The sequence below is a fragment of the Urocampus carinirostris genome, chromosome 8 (assembly GCF_059441175.1).
Source record: "Urocampus carinirostris isolate Australia breed hairy pipefish chromosome 8, RoL_Ucar_1.0, whole genome shotgun sequence".
In the NCBI taxonomy this organism is placed as follows: Eukaryota; Metazoa; Chordata; class Actinopteri; order Syngnathiformes; family Syngnathidae; genus Urocampus; species Urocampus carinirostris.
Genome location: NC_142356.1, coordinates 7,678,213 through 7,695,425, shown reverse-complemented (window position 1 = coordinate 7,695,425; position 17,213 = coordinate 7,678,213). Strand labels below are relative to the sequence as shown.

The following is a 17,213-nucleotide window of genomic DNA, read 5'->3' as shown; positions in this document are numbered from 1 at the left end:
ATTTGGGGGTTTGCTTCCCAGCTAAAGCAATACACATGCTAGGACTATGCGTTTTGTTGGAGCAACCAGAATCGTAACCCGAGAAAATGTACTGCCTTGACTGGAAATCAAACTCACAACCCTATGCATTGATCACAGGCATCAGACCATTTGAGCTACCGGTGTGAATAACCAAAACTCTGAACGTAACCCAAGCTCTAGCCTAAACCATAACCCTAGAGGTTCTCACAACCCTGTGAGTGTAATAATGTTACCTTGAAGTGTTGGTAGCTTAACCGCTAAGCTACCTGTATCTCACTCACTCATTTCTGGATTCAAATCCCAATCAAGTTGATAGACATTCTCAGATTTGCTTTTATTGGTTGGAGCAACTAAAACCCTAATCCTTGCTTTAACTGGAACATAACCCAAGAATTTGTACTGGCCTGACGGGAGATTGAACATACAATCCTTAAGATGTTTGATCGCTAGGCATCATAGCATTTGAGCTACCGGGGCTGTTACAGTGCTTAACCAAAATTCATAACTACAGAACCTACAACCCTGTGTGTGTATTCTAGATATATTAACCGGTTCAGAACATTTCTCGGTGTCCCTTTTGCCCAATACCAACCAAAACCCCAACACTATCTCCCAACACAACCCTAACCCAAGCTCCAATCAAAGCCCTAAACCCTGGCTCCAACCAAAATCTTAACTGTATGTCCAACCAAAACACAAACCCTAGCTTCAACACTAACCCACTTAACCTCAAATTTGTACTGGCTTGAACAGGGATCTAACCTGCAACCCTGTGTGCAGATATCAGGGAGAATACACATTGAGCTACTGTTGACAAATGCTTAGCTTGAGCTGCAACTGAAAACATTAATCCTAGTTCCAACTGAAGGATTTTATACATTGGACTATAAAGGATTTTATACGATTGAATACAAATTACATTTAATGCAAAGGACTGGGCTGTGGTGCGAGGTCAGGGCACCCTGGTGGAAAATGTTGTTTATAGGAATAGCGGGAACGGGACGTGAAGCTGATAATATAATCAGCACATCCAAACGCTGGTGACGCAGAAAGGCCCTGATGATGTAGAAACGCTCGTTGTTGTTTTGAGTACCCCAGACATCGGGACTATTCTACGAGATGGTGAAGCCCAGGGGGCTTCCTTGGCGCGCCCATGGGAGGAGTCGGCACGCAATTTTGCAGGGAGAAGATGGCAAATAGGAGAAAGCTAAAGGACTTGAGAAAAAGGCTTCCCAGAGACGCCTAACTTCGCTAATTTGTCCGTTTTCGATGGAGTACACTAAGTTAAATTGTTAATGTAATTAAATCTGCCCCCGTGTGGAATTGTCGGCTTCCTGTTCATCTTTTCCCTCAAGAAACGAGCGTGCATAAATTGTTGCGTGAATGTAGGTTGTGTTTGGTTAATGGAGTCTGATAACTAATTTGAATAATTTGGTAAACGGTACATTTTGATATTTAATTCCAACACACCCAAAACTCACTCGGATACAAACTTAAAGCAAGGTTTTGGTTGGAGCTGCAGGTTTGAGTCGGAGCGGAATTTGTTTTGCCTTGCCTGGGGATCAAACTGACAACCCTGAGAATCTAATACAGGGATCTTCCCATCTGAGATACAAGTGCTTTTGCAGAGTCAAACCAAAACTCTAACCCTAATGCTAGCTCCAAGTTAGAAAACCCTAGCACCCACAACCCTGTGTGCAAAAGACACACATCTTACCAGTTGAGATACCAGTGATGTCCCTTTTGCTCAAAACCTTAGGGGCCGGTCACACAGACATTTACGGCTGAATCACGGCCAGAAATTTCTGCCTTTGAGGCGGACGTTATTGGACGCATTGAGTTCGCCATTAAGACGAGATACAGCGGTGCTCAACACGAGTTCGGATATTCGCGCGCGGGTGGCAGCGCGAAAAAGTTTTACCCTGCTCAATTCTTCAGAGCGCGGGTACACAGCCTTTCACGAGCGTGTTGAGGCTGAACCACGACCAGAAATTTCTGGCCGTGAAGCAGATGCCGTTGGGCGCTGTTGGTCGTTTTGAGACCGCCATATAGACGAGATAGAGCTGTGCTTTACTCGCGGTCGGAAGTTTTCACGTGGTCGGCCGCGTTCAAAACTTTTGAGCTGCTCAAAAGTTTGAGAACGTGTTAAACCGCGTGCCGCACACGTGGTCAACACGAGGCAATGACGCGAAAATGACGTGCTATGGCCGCGGCCAGGGCGTGGTTACGACGCTATAAATAGCAGCGGGTAATCACGAGCACGGTCATAGCGCAATTTGCGGACCACACATTCACAGTCAAGATTTGAAAATGGATCCCCGTCACCGTAGTGACCTCGTCTTAATCCATTTTTATTTCTTGACAATACATTTCATAACAAGATAATAAATTAAAAATGATAAACTATTACAATAATAACATATTGGCTAATTTGAAATGACAATAACTAAACATTCAATTTAGACATAAATCTTAATCTGAGTATTATTTCTTGTTTTTTGAGGTTTACTATTTTATTACTGTAATATTTTTTTCACATTTTTATTGCACACAATTCACACACTTCCTTTTATTTACCAAGGAAACACAAACAATTGTTAACAATTTAACAACAACTTTATTATCATATCAAAATTATCAAAAGTAATGAAGTAAACAGCAAAGTAAACAGCAAGGCATAACATAGCCCATCTTCCACAGCTGAAAAACACAGTAACAGAAAAATATCAAACATACTCCGTAGCATCCTCCTGGTGCTGCTGCTGCTGCTGGGGAGCCTGCTGCTGCAGAAAAACACCACCATACCGCCACTGGCTGTACTGGTCATAGTTGGGCTGGGGCAGGTAATACTGGCTGTTACTGAAGTAGGGCTGTGAGGAGGCTGTGCAGCCTGGTGGTGCAGACGCTGAGGGGCCCGGTCTGGCCCACGATGAAGAAGGCCCTTGAGTGTCACGCCTGCTGTAATGTTGACTCTGTCCTCCATCACGCATAATATCCGTGAAGAGATCTTTCATGGCAGAGAACTGCTCCTGGGGAGCAGTGCGGAGCGTGTCAGCAACAAAGCGGATGAAGGCCTCTCGGTCTGACTGAGCCTGACACTTCTCCTCCACCAGCTTCTCCAGCAGTGCTTGGTTGGCCCTCATGGTGGAATTTAGTTCCTGGATCCAGGCCTCCTCATCCAGGCTCTCCTCATCCCTCCTTCTGGTCTTGCGCCGGCGACTACACATGGTCGAGCCCTCTTGCGCTGCTGCAAATTCCATCTCTTCCAGGATGTTGGACTGGCTTGCCATGGAGTCAGGAGTTTCCAGTGATGGCAGCGCATGGCAGCAGGCACGTGGCAGATTGATGAGGGTGTCTGGAGCCTCAGTGTGGATCGAACCTGAAACAAGTTAAAAATTTGTTTAATATAATGGCATATTGACATATTGCATTAAAACATGTTAAGACATTGCATACATTTAATCACCTCAACAATTTCTTAGAATATACCTTTTGAATATAGTTTTGCAATTTAGTTTCGGAATAAAGTTAAATGAACTTTAATAAACTGTATTATCATGAAGTTTACTGAAGCGTACAAATATATTGAATGTCTTTACAAAAAAATAAATGTGATAACATGTACTTACTTTTGTAGAAGGCAATGTTCTTCAGCACCCACTTATCCCTATCCGTCAATTGCTTTTTTGCCTGGCCACTCGTCTTCTTGGATAGCTTTACGAACCAATCTTTGACGTTCTTCCACCAGTTATGCAGATGCATGTACGAGACCCCGATCTCCTGTGCTTTCATCTCCCACGCTGACTTTTTCTTGTGGTAGTCCTTGGTGCTTCGGTGCCATAGTTTGCTATTTTTAGCTTCGCGGGACTTCGCTGTTATGATTGCTCGGCAGTATTTATACACGTGGTCTAAACACGGAAATGACGCGCAAATGACGCGATGAGAGGAAGCGGAACAGTCGCCGGCGTCTTTTTTCCGGCCATACCACAGACGAACGGCGGGTTGTCAAATTTTGCGCATTTTCGATCCCGGGCAACCACGGGCAAAAAAAAACGCAAAATTTTAGCCGTGATTCAGCCGTAAATGTCTGTGTGACCGGCCCCTTAACCATAGCACCAACCAAAACCCCAACCCTATCTCTCAACACAACTCTAACCAGACATGGGACCAAGTCACACATGTGCAAGTCTCAAGTAAGTCCCAAGTATTTTTTTCTTGGGCAAGTCAAGTCAAGTCAAGTCACAGGCTGTGTCAAGTCAAGTCAAGTCAAGTCCTGTAATAGGTCAAGTCAAGTCCAAGTCAAGTCACCTTTGGCGTACTGTTGTAATTTTAGCTTCAGAATCTGATCTTAATAAAGTGAAAGGCAATATATAAGAAATCAAGTAATCATCCTTGGCTAATGTGCCTAACCTGTAATAAAATATTTGTATCCTAAATACTCATGTTCAGTAAAATACATCATAGACTCAAACAAACAGTGATATCGTCAGTATTTGGTATTTATTGACAGAAAAAGTGATCTGTAGATCGAAACCCAAACTTTTACTTTTTTTTTACTTTTACAAAGTAACAATAACAGCTAAAACAAATACTAACTTACAGAGGATTAAACTGTCACATTTCTCTTGCTCTTTTCTTTGCAGATTTCTCTCTCACACGCTTTCTGTCACTCACTCAAACAGTATATCCATAAGTCAATCCCTTTTTATGAGGAAACAAATAACAGCTAAAACAAATAGCTTATTATTATTAAACTTTGTTACATTTCTCCTCTCTCTCTCACTCACACACTCACACACACTCACTCACTCACTCACTCACTCACTCACTCACTCACTCACTCACTCACTCACTCACTCACTCACTCACTCACTCACTCACTCACTCACTCACTCACAATGACACAAATTAACTCACTCACTCAGTCACTGTATATCCATCAGTCATTCCCTTTTTACAAGGTATTGCATTTGCAAAATAGAAGATTAGACAGGGTCTTATCTGCAAGCCGAGCTCGATGGGGTCTCATAATGATTCCACCATGGCTGAAGACTCTTTCCACTGGGGAACTTGAGGCTGGCACTGACAAAGCTTTCATTGCAACAGGAAAAAGGGCAGGGAGGACAGCCCTGTTTGCGTCCCAGAAGGACAGACAAGGCTGCCCACAACAAAGAGAAAAATAGTTATTTAGTTGTGTCTCTGGGTTGGTGGTTGGGTCCTGCTTGCGGCGTTTTTTGTAGCCTGAGAATAGGCCAGTGCTGTCTTCTTGCTGGCTTTCGCTTTCCTCCTCTAGGAATTCAGGACTCTGGGATGTTGTGTGAGGTTGCACCTCACGTAGAATCAGATCTAATTAAAACAAAGAAAAAAAAGGGCAAGCGTAAGATCTCATGAGCATTATTCAAAATTGAACATCCACAGTTTGATACGCTTGCAAAATCATCTCTAAAATGGATTATAATACTCATATAACTGTTTTGAATTACATTTCCATAATTTGATAATGGTGACACGCCTAAGTGTACATCACGTTAAAAAAAAAAAATCCACTGACCTTTTACCATGTCAACAATGTTATTCTTGACATCATCGGTGACAAGCACATCATGCTGAAGCCACATCATGGAGAAAGCCGGGTCCAGGACAGCTGACCTGATGTAGACTGGGTCTGCAAATGGCAGCTCTTCCCCTGATGCAGCTGACAACATCTTCACATTAACGAAGATTCCCCGGAACCGTTTCTTCAAAGAGAATTGCAGGCTATGGATCATGCTTCCCAGGAAGCGCACTTGCGGCTTGAGTCTTTCCAAGTGGTGGTTAAGAGACAATACACAGGGGAGGACAGAGCTAATCGTCACAATCTTCTCTCCCTGAGTAAGATCAGTGGCCTCTGCAAATGGCTGTAGCACATCACAAAGTTCCTTCATCAAGTTCCACTCCCTAATTGAGAAGACCAGCTCACTGTGTCCCGTGTTCTGAACAACACTGCACAAGTCCTGGTGACTGAATGAGAGCACTGCCTTGACTTGTCGGAAAGTTGAATTCCACCGTGTGTTTACAGCAGCGGGTATCCCTCGCTGATCAAACTTCTCCTCAAACGCATCTTTAAAGGTGCTGGATGTATGCAAGAGAGAGCTAAGCTTGGAGCATTTTGCAAAGGAACTGTTCATGATCCGTGCATCCTTGAGACCATCACCAACAGCTAACTGCAGAGTATGCGCAAAGCATTGCTGACGTTTAGGGCTTCCTCTGTTGATTGTGCGGTCCACAGTCTCCCAGTCACCTCTGGAGAGGTCTTCCCACAATTCTTCATCATCCAGATTGTCATCATCGGTTACTTCGTCATCTTGATCCTTCGGAAAACAGACTGAAAATGCTCGCTTCATATTCGCAGCATTATCACAGATTATGAAGTCGAGTTTTTTCCGAATGCCATAATCCTCACACAGGGAATCAAAGGCTTCAGCAATGCGCTCTCCTGTGTGAGATCCCTTGAATCTGCTGCATGCCAGCAGGTATGACTTCAGCATGACTCCTTCTGAGGTTGTTAAGACATGGCCAGTGACTCCCAAAAAGCCGCGCATCCTCCTATCTGACCAAATGTCTATGGTAACCGACACATGGTCTACACCAGCAAGAATCACTTTGATCTTTTCTTGCATGTCTGCAACAAGTGATTCTATTGTTGAAGTTATTGTTCTGCGGCAGATAGGCTGGTATTTGGAGTCGACCACAGACATGAAGTGCCTGAAATGTTTATTTTCCGTCATTGAAAGGGGCATGCTACATCCAATCACAAGATCTGTAACAATAGCATTGGTTATGGACTTCTGTTTGGGATGATTTGCTGAATATGCTTCCAGAGGACGAGACTGGATGAACTGTGATATTGCAGGCTGTGTAGTATCAGTGCAGGCGTTTCTTGTCCTTTCATACTCTGCATATCTGTGAAGCAGATGCAAAAACAAGAATGAGATGTCCTGTATGGTTGGGCAGACATGAAATCATGACATATGGTTAAAAAAACAGTTGTTTGAAACTTTCTGTATTTTTTTTTATCTATCTTCTGGATGATATTACTTAATATCAAATCAACTGTAACTGAAGCTTTTACCACATTTTTTTACTTTTTTATGCTCATAAAGCTGGTATATCTTAACCATGTGATAGTTAATAAATAAAACAATTTATTTAACATTTCCAACCATGAAATCAAAATTTTTAAAGAAAATAATGAGCTAATATTTATTTTTATACTAAAAAGTTACTAAAAAAAAACTACAAAAAAAACTTCCATAATTGTCGACTTAGTGGTCTTAATTATAAGATTGGATTAACATTATTGTCACTATTTGATTTGGAGACTACTGGCATAACTTTTGATCTAGCCTGCACGATTGAGGCGGTTTTAGCGTGATGACGTTGTAGTCTGATTGGTTGTAGCATAGTCCAGTAGTACACAGAGGCATTTGATCAACGCAGCCTCTCGGATGGTTGGCCAGACTAAACTCGTGTGATGAGTTTATCACACGTTTATCACAGTTTATTAATAGTCGCGATAGCCAGGCTTTATTGTTGCACTTTTATTGCACTTTATTGTTGTCAATGTCTACGCATAGGACAGTGTGGAACGTAATTTCGATTCCGTTTTATGTCAAGTACATTTGAAGGAACTGGCAAATAAAACTGACTTTGACTTGACTATGTACGATCAGCATGCCTGTGAAAAAGAGCGGATCCCCCTGCAGCTGCCGCCAACCCCACACTCTCCCCAATCGTGGAAGGTGCCCTTTTGCCAACACTTCCAAATTATATGCAGATTGAGACTATAACATTAAGGCAAAGACACATTTTTCAGGGATGTGATTTTTCCGCTAATTCGCGGAATTCCGCTTTCGCTCCAAAAATAAAATTTTAAAATTTCCGATTCTTTTAAATGGTAAAAAAAAACGATTTCGTCTCGACAGCGTTCCATTTTAGTGTTTCCGTAACTGAAATGAAACGTACTTGCGATTGGTTGAAGTCTCCGTGTTGACCAATAAACGCGCTCCTTATAAAGGCGTAGGAGTATGCCATTGTTCATTTCTCACACGTTTTTGCCGAGTGTTTAAAGAAAGATGTCCGAGATCGAACGCAAAGATGCTCCGCGAGTTAAAGAAATTGCTAAGATCGTAAAAAAACAAGTTTCGATCGGACTGGTTAGAGAAGGAATTATCTACAAATGTTGGTGACCCCGACGTGATCCAATGTAGCGAGCAGAGACGGGAGTCGTAAGCGGAGTGTCAAACAAAGGTGCCAACGAAAGCTGCTTTAATGACATTTAAACTGGCGATAACAAAACAAACACGAGAGTGGCTAGAACCGGCCGAATTAAGAGTCCCCCTAGGAACTCGCTAACTAAACAATGGTTCCGTGGGTGAATTATGTACAACCCACTACAGTACTTTCATTTATAGATAACATCTTCTTCTATAACAAAGACATTTATGGTATGTTCTAATATGAGTTACTTTTCATTTGGTCATGATACAATTATTTGTTCATGAAATTTGAACTCTTCAACATGATTTATGTGTTAACTTAGTAATCACATGAGTTAGATATGATGATATTCTCAGTGATAGTTTTTAATAGCAAAGGCAGTCCAATGTTTTTTAATGTGACTGATTTTGAGTTGACTTAAACTGTAATTTTATATGGGATAGTTCAAAATACATTGAAAATGTATGCTGTTGTTTTGTCTATTTCTTTGTCATCTGAGTGCATTGAAAGTACTTAAAAACACGGAAAACCCATGACCTCCGGGGGGCTTCGCCCCACTTCTCCCCCCACCAGGGCACTGCCCTGGACCTAGCTGGGTGCCCGCGGCCCCCAGACCCCCGCCTAATTTTCAGATAATTTCACTTTGGTCAAATCACATCCCTGATTTTTGATCATGTACAGTGCACGTGTCCTTCTCAACTTCACCGCTTAGCCTACCCTATTTTCTCAATTAGACAGCCCGTTTATCCGTAGCTCCTAGCTCAATATGCCTGGCTTGTCTTTTGCGTTACCCGTTGTAGGATAGACGAGGCACTATGAGCACAAATGCATTCGTTTTACTCAAACATACTGCAATGTTTATAAAAGTAAATGAATGAAGCATCATTGACGCAGGTTACGATAACCTCTCGTCTCTGCATAAGAATGTCACAATGATAAACTGAAACCCCCCTGTGCAGCGGCTAAATCGCCCTGCCGCTCACTCTTAGCTAACAACCAAAGAGTAAGCAACTGGACTTTTTAGAGATTGAGCTGTAGATGTTCCTCATGGAAGTTCCTCAAGCTCAAATTAGAAGTCCAGTTGCCTACAACTAAACTGTATGGATAAAATGACCTGGGTGAATGACAATATTCACAGACATTAGCCAACATCCAACTCACCAGATATTAACACATTGACAAACAGATATTAACACTGACAAACACTTACTGGGCAGAATGGCTCTTCAAATGTCGGATGAAATTTGAGGTGGTGGTCTGGCTGTCCGAAATTTTCCCGTTGCAAAATTTGCACTGCGCTGTTCGCCGTTTACCTTCTTCACAGAAGTTTTTGAAGCCAAAAGTTACTACCCTCGGAGCAGACATGCTGACTTCAGGTGGTTGCCGTGGAGGTGTGTGGCGCATGGGCAGAGTGGGCGTGACATGAGAGCGTTTCTCAGCCCGCATCCCGTACTGTAATTGTCAACATTATTTAAATAATGAAATATATATATATATATGAACACGCAAGTCATTCAAGTCATCGTGGCTCAAGTCAAGTCAAGTCCCGAGTCTTAGATTGCCAAGTCCAAGTCAAGTCACAAGTCATAAAAACAGCGACTCGAGTCGACTCGAGTCCAAGTCACTAAGTCTCAAGTCCCCATGTCTGACTCTAACCATAGCACCAACCAAAACCCCAACCCTATCTCCCAACACAACTCTAACCATAGCACCAACCAAAACCCCAACCCTATCTCCCAACACAACTCTAGCCATAGCACCAACCAAAACCCCAACCCTATCTCCCAACAAAACCCTAACCATAGCACCAACCAAAACCCCAACCCTATCACCCAACACAACCCTAACCATAGCACCAACCAAAACCCCAACCCTATCTCCCAACACAACCCTAACCATAGCACCAACCAAAACCCCAACCCTATCTCCCAACACAACTCTAACCATAGCACCAACCAAAACCCCAACCCTATCTCCCAACACAACTCTAACCATAGCATCAACCAAAACCCCAACCCTATCTCTCAACACAACTCTAACCATAGCACCAACCAAAACCCCAACCCTATCTCTCAACACAACTCTAACCATAGCACCAACCAAAACCCCAACCCTATCTCCCAACACAGCTCTAACCATAGCACCAACCAAAACCCCAACCCTATCTCCCAACACAACTCTAACCATAGCACCAACCAAAACCCCAACCCTATCTCTCAACACAACTCTAACCATAGCACCCACCAAAACCCCAACCCTATCTCTCAACACAACTCTAACCATAGCACCAACCAAAACCCCAACCCTATCTCCCAACACAACTCTAACCATAGCACCAACCAAAACCCCAACCCTATCTCCCAACACAACTCTAGCCATAGCACCAACCAAAACCCCAACCCTATCTCCCAACAAAACCCTAACCATAGCACCAACCAAAACCCCAACCCTATCACCCAACACAACCCTAACCATAGCACCCACCAAAACCCCAACCCTATCTCCCAACACAACCCTAACCCAAGCCCCAACCAAAGCCCAAACCATGGCTCCAACCAAAACACTAACCCTATGTTCAACCAAAATGCTAACCTTACCTTCAACGCTAACCCAGTAAACCTAGAAGTTTCATCAAACTGACAGAGAATCAAACCACCAACCCTGTGTGCAAAAATCAAGATGCTTTCTCATTGAGCTACCAGTGATGGTAACATCATTGAAGCCTAACCCAAACTCCAATCAAAACCTCAACCTAAACCCTAGTACTTGTACTGCCTTCCCTGGGGGTTGAACTACCAACCCTGTGAGTATAATATAGGCATCTTACCATGAGATATCAGTGCTAAACCAAAACTATAACCTAATGCTAGCTCCAACTAGCATAACCCAAGCACCCACAACCCTGTGCGCAGAAGAAACATAACTTACCAGTTGTGATATCCCTTTTGCTCAAAACCCTAACCATAGCACCAACCAAAACCCCAACCCTGTCCCCCAACACAACCCTAACCCAAGCTCCAACCAAAGCCCAAACCATGGCTCCAACCAAAACCCTAACCCTATGTTCAACCAACATGCTAAACTTACCTTCAACACTAACCCAGTAAACCTAGAGGTTTTATGGAACTTACAGAGAATTGAACCATCAACCCTGTGTGCAAAAATCAAGATGCTTTCTCATTGAGCTACCAGTGATGGTAACATCATTGAAGCCTAACCCAAACTCCAATCAAAACCTCAACCTAAACCCTAGACTTGTACTGCCTTGACTGGGGGTTGAACTACCAACCCTGTGAGAACAATATAGGCATCTTACCATTGGAGATATCAGTGCTATTTCAAAGTTAAACCAAAACACTAACCTAATGCTAGCTCCAACTAGCATAACCCAAGCACCCACAACCTTGTGCGCAGAAGAAACATAGCTTACCAGTTGTGATATCCCTTTTGCTCAAAACTCTAACCATAGCACCAACCAAAACCCAAACCCTATCTCCCAACACAACCCTAACCCAAGCCCTAACCAAAGCCCAAACCATGGCTCCAACCAAAACACTAACCCTATGTTCAACCAAAATGCTAATCTTACCTTCAACGCTAACCCAGTAAACCTAGAAGTTTAATCAAACTGACAGAGAATCAAACCACCAACCCTGTGTGCAAGAATCAAAATGTTTTCTCATTGAGCTACCAGTCATGGTAAAATCATTGAAGCCTAACCCAAACTCCAATCAAAACCTCAACCTAAACCCTAGTACTTGTACTGCCTCGACTGGGGGTTGAACTACCAACCCTGTGAGAACAATATAGGCATCTTACCATTGGATATATCAGTGCTATTCCAAAGTTAAACCAAAACTCTGACCCTAGTGCTAGCTCCAACTAGAAAACCCTAGCACAAGACACAACTTACCAGTTGCTCAAAACCCTTACTATAGCTAAAACCAAAACCCTGACCCAATTCGTTCTAAAAGATTGAAGGCTCCTTAGTGTTTTTTTTTTCCAGGACAGAACCTTCCTTCCATCTGTGCCGTCATCTGCAGAAGTCGGCCCCGCCCTCCTTTGGGCTTCCATTTCCTCTCTCGACATCTGCTGCTTCGGCCCCGCCTCCTCCCTGGCTGCTTTTCAGAGAGTCCGTTCCACGGTCCCGTCCCGGCTGCCGGCCCACATGCTCCCCGTGACTCATGCGCTTTGGTCCGCCCACCTCTTTGCCTCCAGCGAGAAGCACGTTTGCATCGAAACAAATTTGTCACCGTTGTAAATGTTCCGCAAACACAAATTGTTGAATCCAGATCCGGTTCTGTTCTGCTTCTGGATTAACTGCTTCAGACCTTGACCGATCCCACTGACGCTATTGCTGACTTATAAAGTTACAGTGTGTAACTAGACACTGAAGGACGAAGCAGTAACCACTAACAATAATAAAAGTGGCTAACAGGGAGGCATCGCTTACACCCAAGTGGCTGACATGAGTGGCTAGAGAATGAAACAGTAGAAAAAGTAACAAAACCCAAGCACTAGACGCCTGAATCAAGGAACACGGCGAACTTGGCCATGTTGGCTTGAGTGACACTCAAGAACAAAGCAGGAGCAGCATCAACAAAAACAGTGGCCAGCGGGAAGCCCATATTGACCAAGTGGCTAAAGTTGCTGGCTAGAGAATGAAACCGTGGGAAAAGAGCAAGAAATAACAAGTACTTGATATCTGAATCAGTGAACTTGGCCATGTTGGCTTGAGTGACACTCAAGAACAAAAAAGGAGCAACATTAAAAAAAAATAGCAGCCAGCGGCAAGGCATTGCGACCAAGTGGCTAAAGTGAGTGGCTAGAAAATGAAACCGTAGGAAAAAAACAACAAATAACAAGTACTCTATGCCTGAATCAGGGAACTTAGCCATGTTTGCTTGAGTGACACTCAAGGACAAAGCAGGAGCAGCATCAACAAAAACAGCGGCCAGCAGCAAGCCATAGCCTGCGAACAAGTGCCTAAAGTGGCTGGCTAGAGAATGAAACCGTAGGAAAAAAAGCAAGAAATAACAAGTAATCGATATCTGAATCAGCAAACTTGGCTGTGTTGGCTTGAGTGACACTCAAGGACAAAGCAGGAGCAGCATCAACAAAAAATAGCAGCTAGCGGCAAGCCCATATTGACCAACTGGCTAAAGTGACTGGCTAGAGAGTGAAACAGTAGGAAAAAAGGAAGAAATAACAAGTAATCGATGCCCGAATCAGGGAACTTGGCGATGTTGGCTTGAGTGACACTCAAGGACAAAGCAGGAGCAGCATCCACAAAAATAGCAGCTAGCGGCAAGCCATAGCGACCAAGTGGCTAAAGTGGCTGGCTAGAGAATGAAACCGTAGAAAAAAGCAAGAAATAACAAGTAATGAATGCCTGAATCAGGGAACATGTCCATGTTGGCTTGAGTGACACTCAAGGACAAAGCAGGAGCAGCATCAACAAAAAAGGCAGCCATCGGGAAGCCGTAGTGACCGAGTGGCTAAAGTGACTGGCTAGAGAATGAAACAGTCGAAAAAAGTAACAAAACCCAAGCACTAGACGCCTGAATCAAGGAACTCAGCGAACTTGGCCATGTTGGCTTGAGTGACACTCAAGGACAAAGCAGGAGCAGCATCAACAAAAATAGCTAGCGGCAAGCCATAGCGACCAAGTGGCTAAAGTGGCTGGCTAGAGAATGAAACCGTAGAAAAAAAGCAAGAAATAACAAGTAATCAATGCCTGAATCAGGGAACATGTCCATGTTGGCTTGAGTGACACTCAAGGACAAAGCAGGAGCAGCATCAACAAAAATAGCTAGCGGCAAGCCATAGCGACCAAGTGGCTAAAGTGGCTGGCTAGAGAATGAAACCGTAGAAAAAAAGCAAGAAATAACAAGTAATCAATGCCTGAATCAGGGAACATGTCCATGTTGGCTTGAGTGACACTCGAGGACAAAGCAGGAGCAGCATCAATACAAATAGCAGCTAGTGGCAAGCCATAGCCTGCAACCAAGTGGCTAAAGTGACTGGCTAGAGAATGAAACAGTAGTCACAAAAGTGCAAGATTACAAGTGGCAGAAGCTGCAATCAAATGAATGACAAATCAAGCTTTGCTTGCCCAACACAGAGTGGTTAACAATGACAATAACAGCTAACAACCAGTCATAGCCTGCTGCCAAGATGCTAACATAGGTGGCTAAAGAATGTTATAGTGGAAAAAAACGCAAGGTGCCTGAATCACAGGACTTTGAAATTTCCGCTTGTGTGACCAGCTCTGAGAGGCAAGTGACATTAAAGAACACAGTAGGAGAAGCTAACAATATTAATTGAAGCTAGCAGTAAGCCATAGCCTACATCCAAGAGGTTAACATGAGTGGCTAGAGAACAAAACAATGAGAAAAACAGTGTAACATACCGGGATCACAGGATTTAGTGATGTTCGTTTGTTGTTGAAATCAAATGACATCATAAAACATTGAAAAAGCAGCTAACAATACTAATAGCAGCTAGCAGCGAGCCATAGCCTGCATCCAAGAGGCTAACATGAGTGGCTAGAGAAGGAAACAATGAGAAAAACAGTGTAACATAGCGGAATCACAGGATTTAGTGATGTTCGTTTGTTGTTGAAAGCAAATGACATCAAAAAACATTGAAAAATCAGCTAACAATACTAATAGCAGCTAGCAGGGAGCCATAGCCTTCATCCAAGAGGTTAACATGAGTGGCTAGAGAAGGAAACAATGAGAAAAACAGTGGAACATGCCTGGGTGTTCGCTTTTATGTCTGCGCCACGCAAGACAAAGACAAGTGACATTGCAGGACAAAGCAGGAGAAGCTAACGATAATGGCTGTAGACGAGCTATAGAAGTGGTTTACATGTGTGGCTAGAGAGGGAAACCGTAGAAAAAGGTAGAAGAGGCCTGAATGACAGGAGGATTCCGATGTGAAACTTAAGTCGCCATTAAACACTAAAAACAGCAACAGGACAAGATCAAGGGACCAAAACGCATAATGTTACTTTTGAAAAGAAGAAAAAAAAAGAAAGAAAAAAAACTGAAATGAAAAAAAGAAAATAAAAAAGGAAAGAAAAAGCACAAAAAGAAAAGAAAAATGAACAGAAGAATACACCGAGTAAAAAAAGGAAAAAAATCACTCTTTTTTTCCATTCTTTTCTTTTTTCTTTTTAATTTCTTTCTTCCCTTTCTTTTTTTTGCTTCCTTTTCCTTTACTTTTTTATATTCTCCTTTTCCTTTTTTACCTCTTTTACTTCTTTTTTCTTCCATATTCCCTTCTTTTTATCTTTCTTTTAGATCAAGTAAAAAAATGAAAGATCAAGGCTACTTTTTACTCACTTTCAGTCTCCGTAGTCTGTCTTCTTCCTTGGACACCTTTTTGCTTGCACTATCCATTAGAGTGACATCTAGTGGAGAAATATAAAACACTGTCCCTTTAAGAACAGCTTCATCTTTTTCTCAGCACTGTTTTTAATGGAAAACCCCATTAGGCCCCACCTCACCCAGACCCTAGCTTCAGCGGCCCCCGACTCAATTGACTTTGAGACCCCTGATAAAAATAAATATGGTATTATTACACCACTAGGGGTCGCTACTTAACACAGACCTGGGGCTCTTGATATTGTACCTTTTTTTTCCCAGCATGCCGAGCAGTTTCCGTGTGATTTTCCCGTCGGCCCGTGTTTCCAAAATAAACAGGAGAGAAATTAGGCGACGTCAGGATGAGGGCACCCGCGCATGTTAACGCGGCGCTAAAGTGGAATAAATGGCGGCAGGCGACACTCCACGGGATTTGAACCGGCTTCAAACGTCGCCAGGGGTGCTTTGAATGAGAAAATAGAAATTTGCCACTAGTGGGCGAGCTGCTATTATTGTTAGCTGCTCCCGCTTTGTCTATAAACGTTGCCAAGTCCTGTGATTCTTCGACTTTTTTGTCACTGTTTCCTTCTTTAGCCACTCATGTGAGCTGCTTGGCTACAGGTTAAGGCTTGCAGTTAGCCACTATTTGCTATTGTTAGCTTCTACTGCTTTGTTTCTCAGTGCCACTCGCCTTCCACTGCTAAGCGTTGCCAAGTCCTGTGATTCTTCGACTTTTTTGTCACTGTTTCCTTCTTTAGCCACTCATGTGAGCTGCTTGGCTACAGGTTAAGGCTTGCAGCTAGCCACTATTTGCTATTGTTAGCTTCTACTGCTTTATTTCTCAGTGCCACTCGCCTTCCACTGCTAAGCGTTGCCAAGTCCTGTGATTCTTCGACTTTTTTTGCCACTGTTTCCTTCTTTAGCCACTCATGTGAGCTGCTTGGCTACAGGTTAAGGCTTGCAGCTAGCCGCTATTTGCTATTGTTAGCTTCTACCGCTTTGTTTCTCAGTGCCACTCGCCTTCCACTGCTAAGCGTTGCCAAGTCCTGTGATTCTTCGACTTTTTTTGCCACTGTTTCCTTCTTTAGCCACTCATGTGAGCTGCTTGGCTACAGGTTAAGGCTTGCAGCTAGCCACTATTTGCTATTGTTAGCTTCTACTGCTTCGTTTCTCAGTGCCACTCACCTTCCACTGCTAAGCGTTGCCAAGTCCTGTGATTCTTCAACTTTTTTGCCACTGTTTCCTTCTCTAGCCACTCATGTGAGCTGCTTAGCTACAGGTTAAGGCTTGTAGTTAGCCACTATTTGCTATTGTTAGCTTCTACTGCTTCGTTTCTCAGTGCCACTCGCCTTCCACTGCTAAGCGTTGCCAAGTCCTGTGATTCTTCGACTTTTTTGTCACCGTTTCCTTCTTTAGCCACTCATGTGAGCTGCTTGGCTACAGGTTAAGGCTTGTAGTTAGCCACTATTTGCTATTGTTAGCTTCTACCGCTTTGTTTCTCAGTGCTACTCCTCTCCACTGCAAAGAGTTGCCAAGTCCTGTGATTCTTCGACTTTTTTGTCA

At 43.3% G+C, this 17,213-nt stretch overlaps 1 protein-coding gene across 1 annotated transcript; it reads right to left on the bottom strand.

The window, feature by feature from the left end:
• Positions 1-4,650: 4,650 nt before the first annotated feature.
• On the bottom strand, positions 4,651-6,188 carry LOC148360618 (zinc finger BED domain-containing protein 4-like). Its single transcript, XM_088342905.1, has 2 exons — positions 5,573-6,188; positions 4,651-5,367 (listed from the first exon to the last, which is right to left on the bottom strand). Exons 1-2 carry the CDS (start codon positions 6,186-6,188, stop codon positions 4,976-4,978), a joined length of 1,008 nt encoding a protein of 335 aa, XP_088199031.1. The 3' UTR covers positions 4,651-4,975.
• Positions 6,189-17,213: the final 11,025 nt, after the last annotated feature.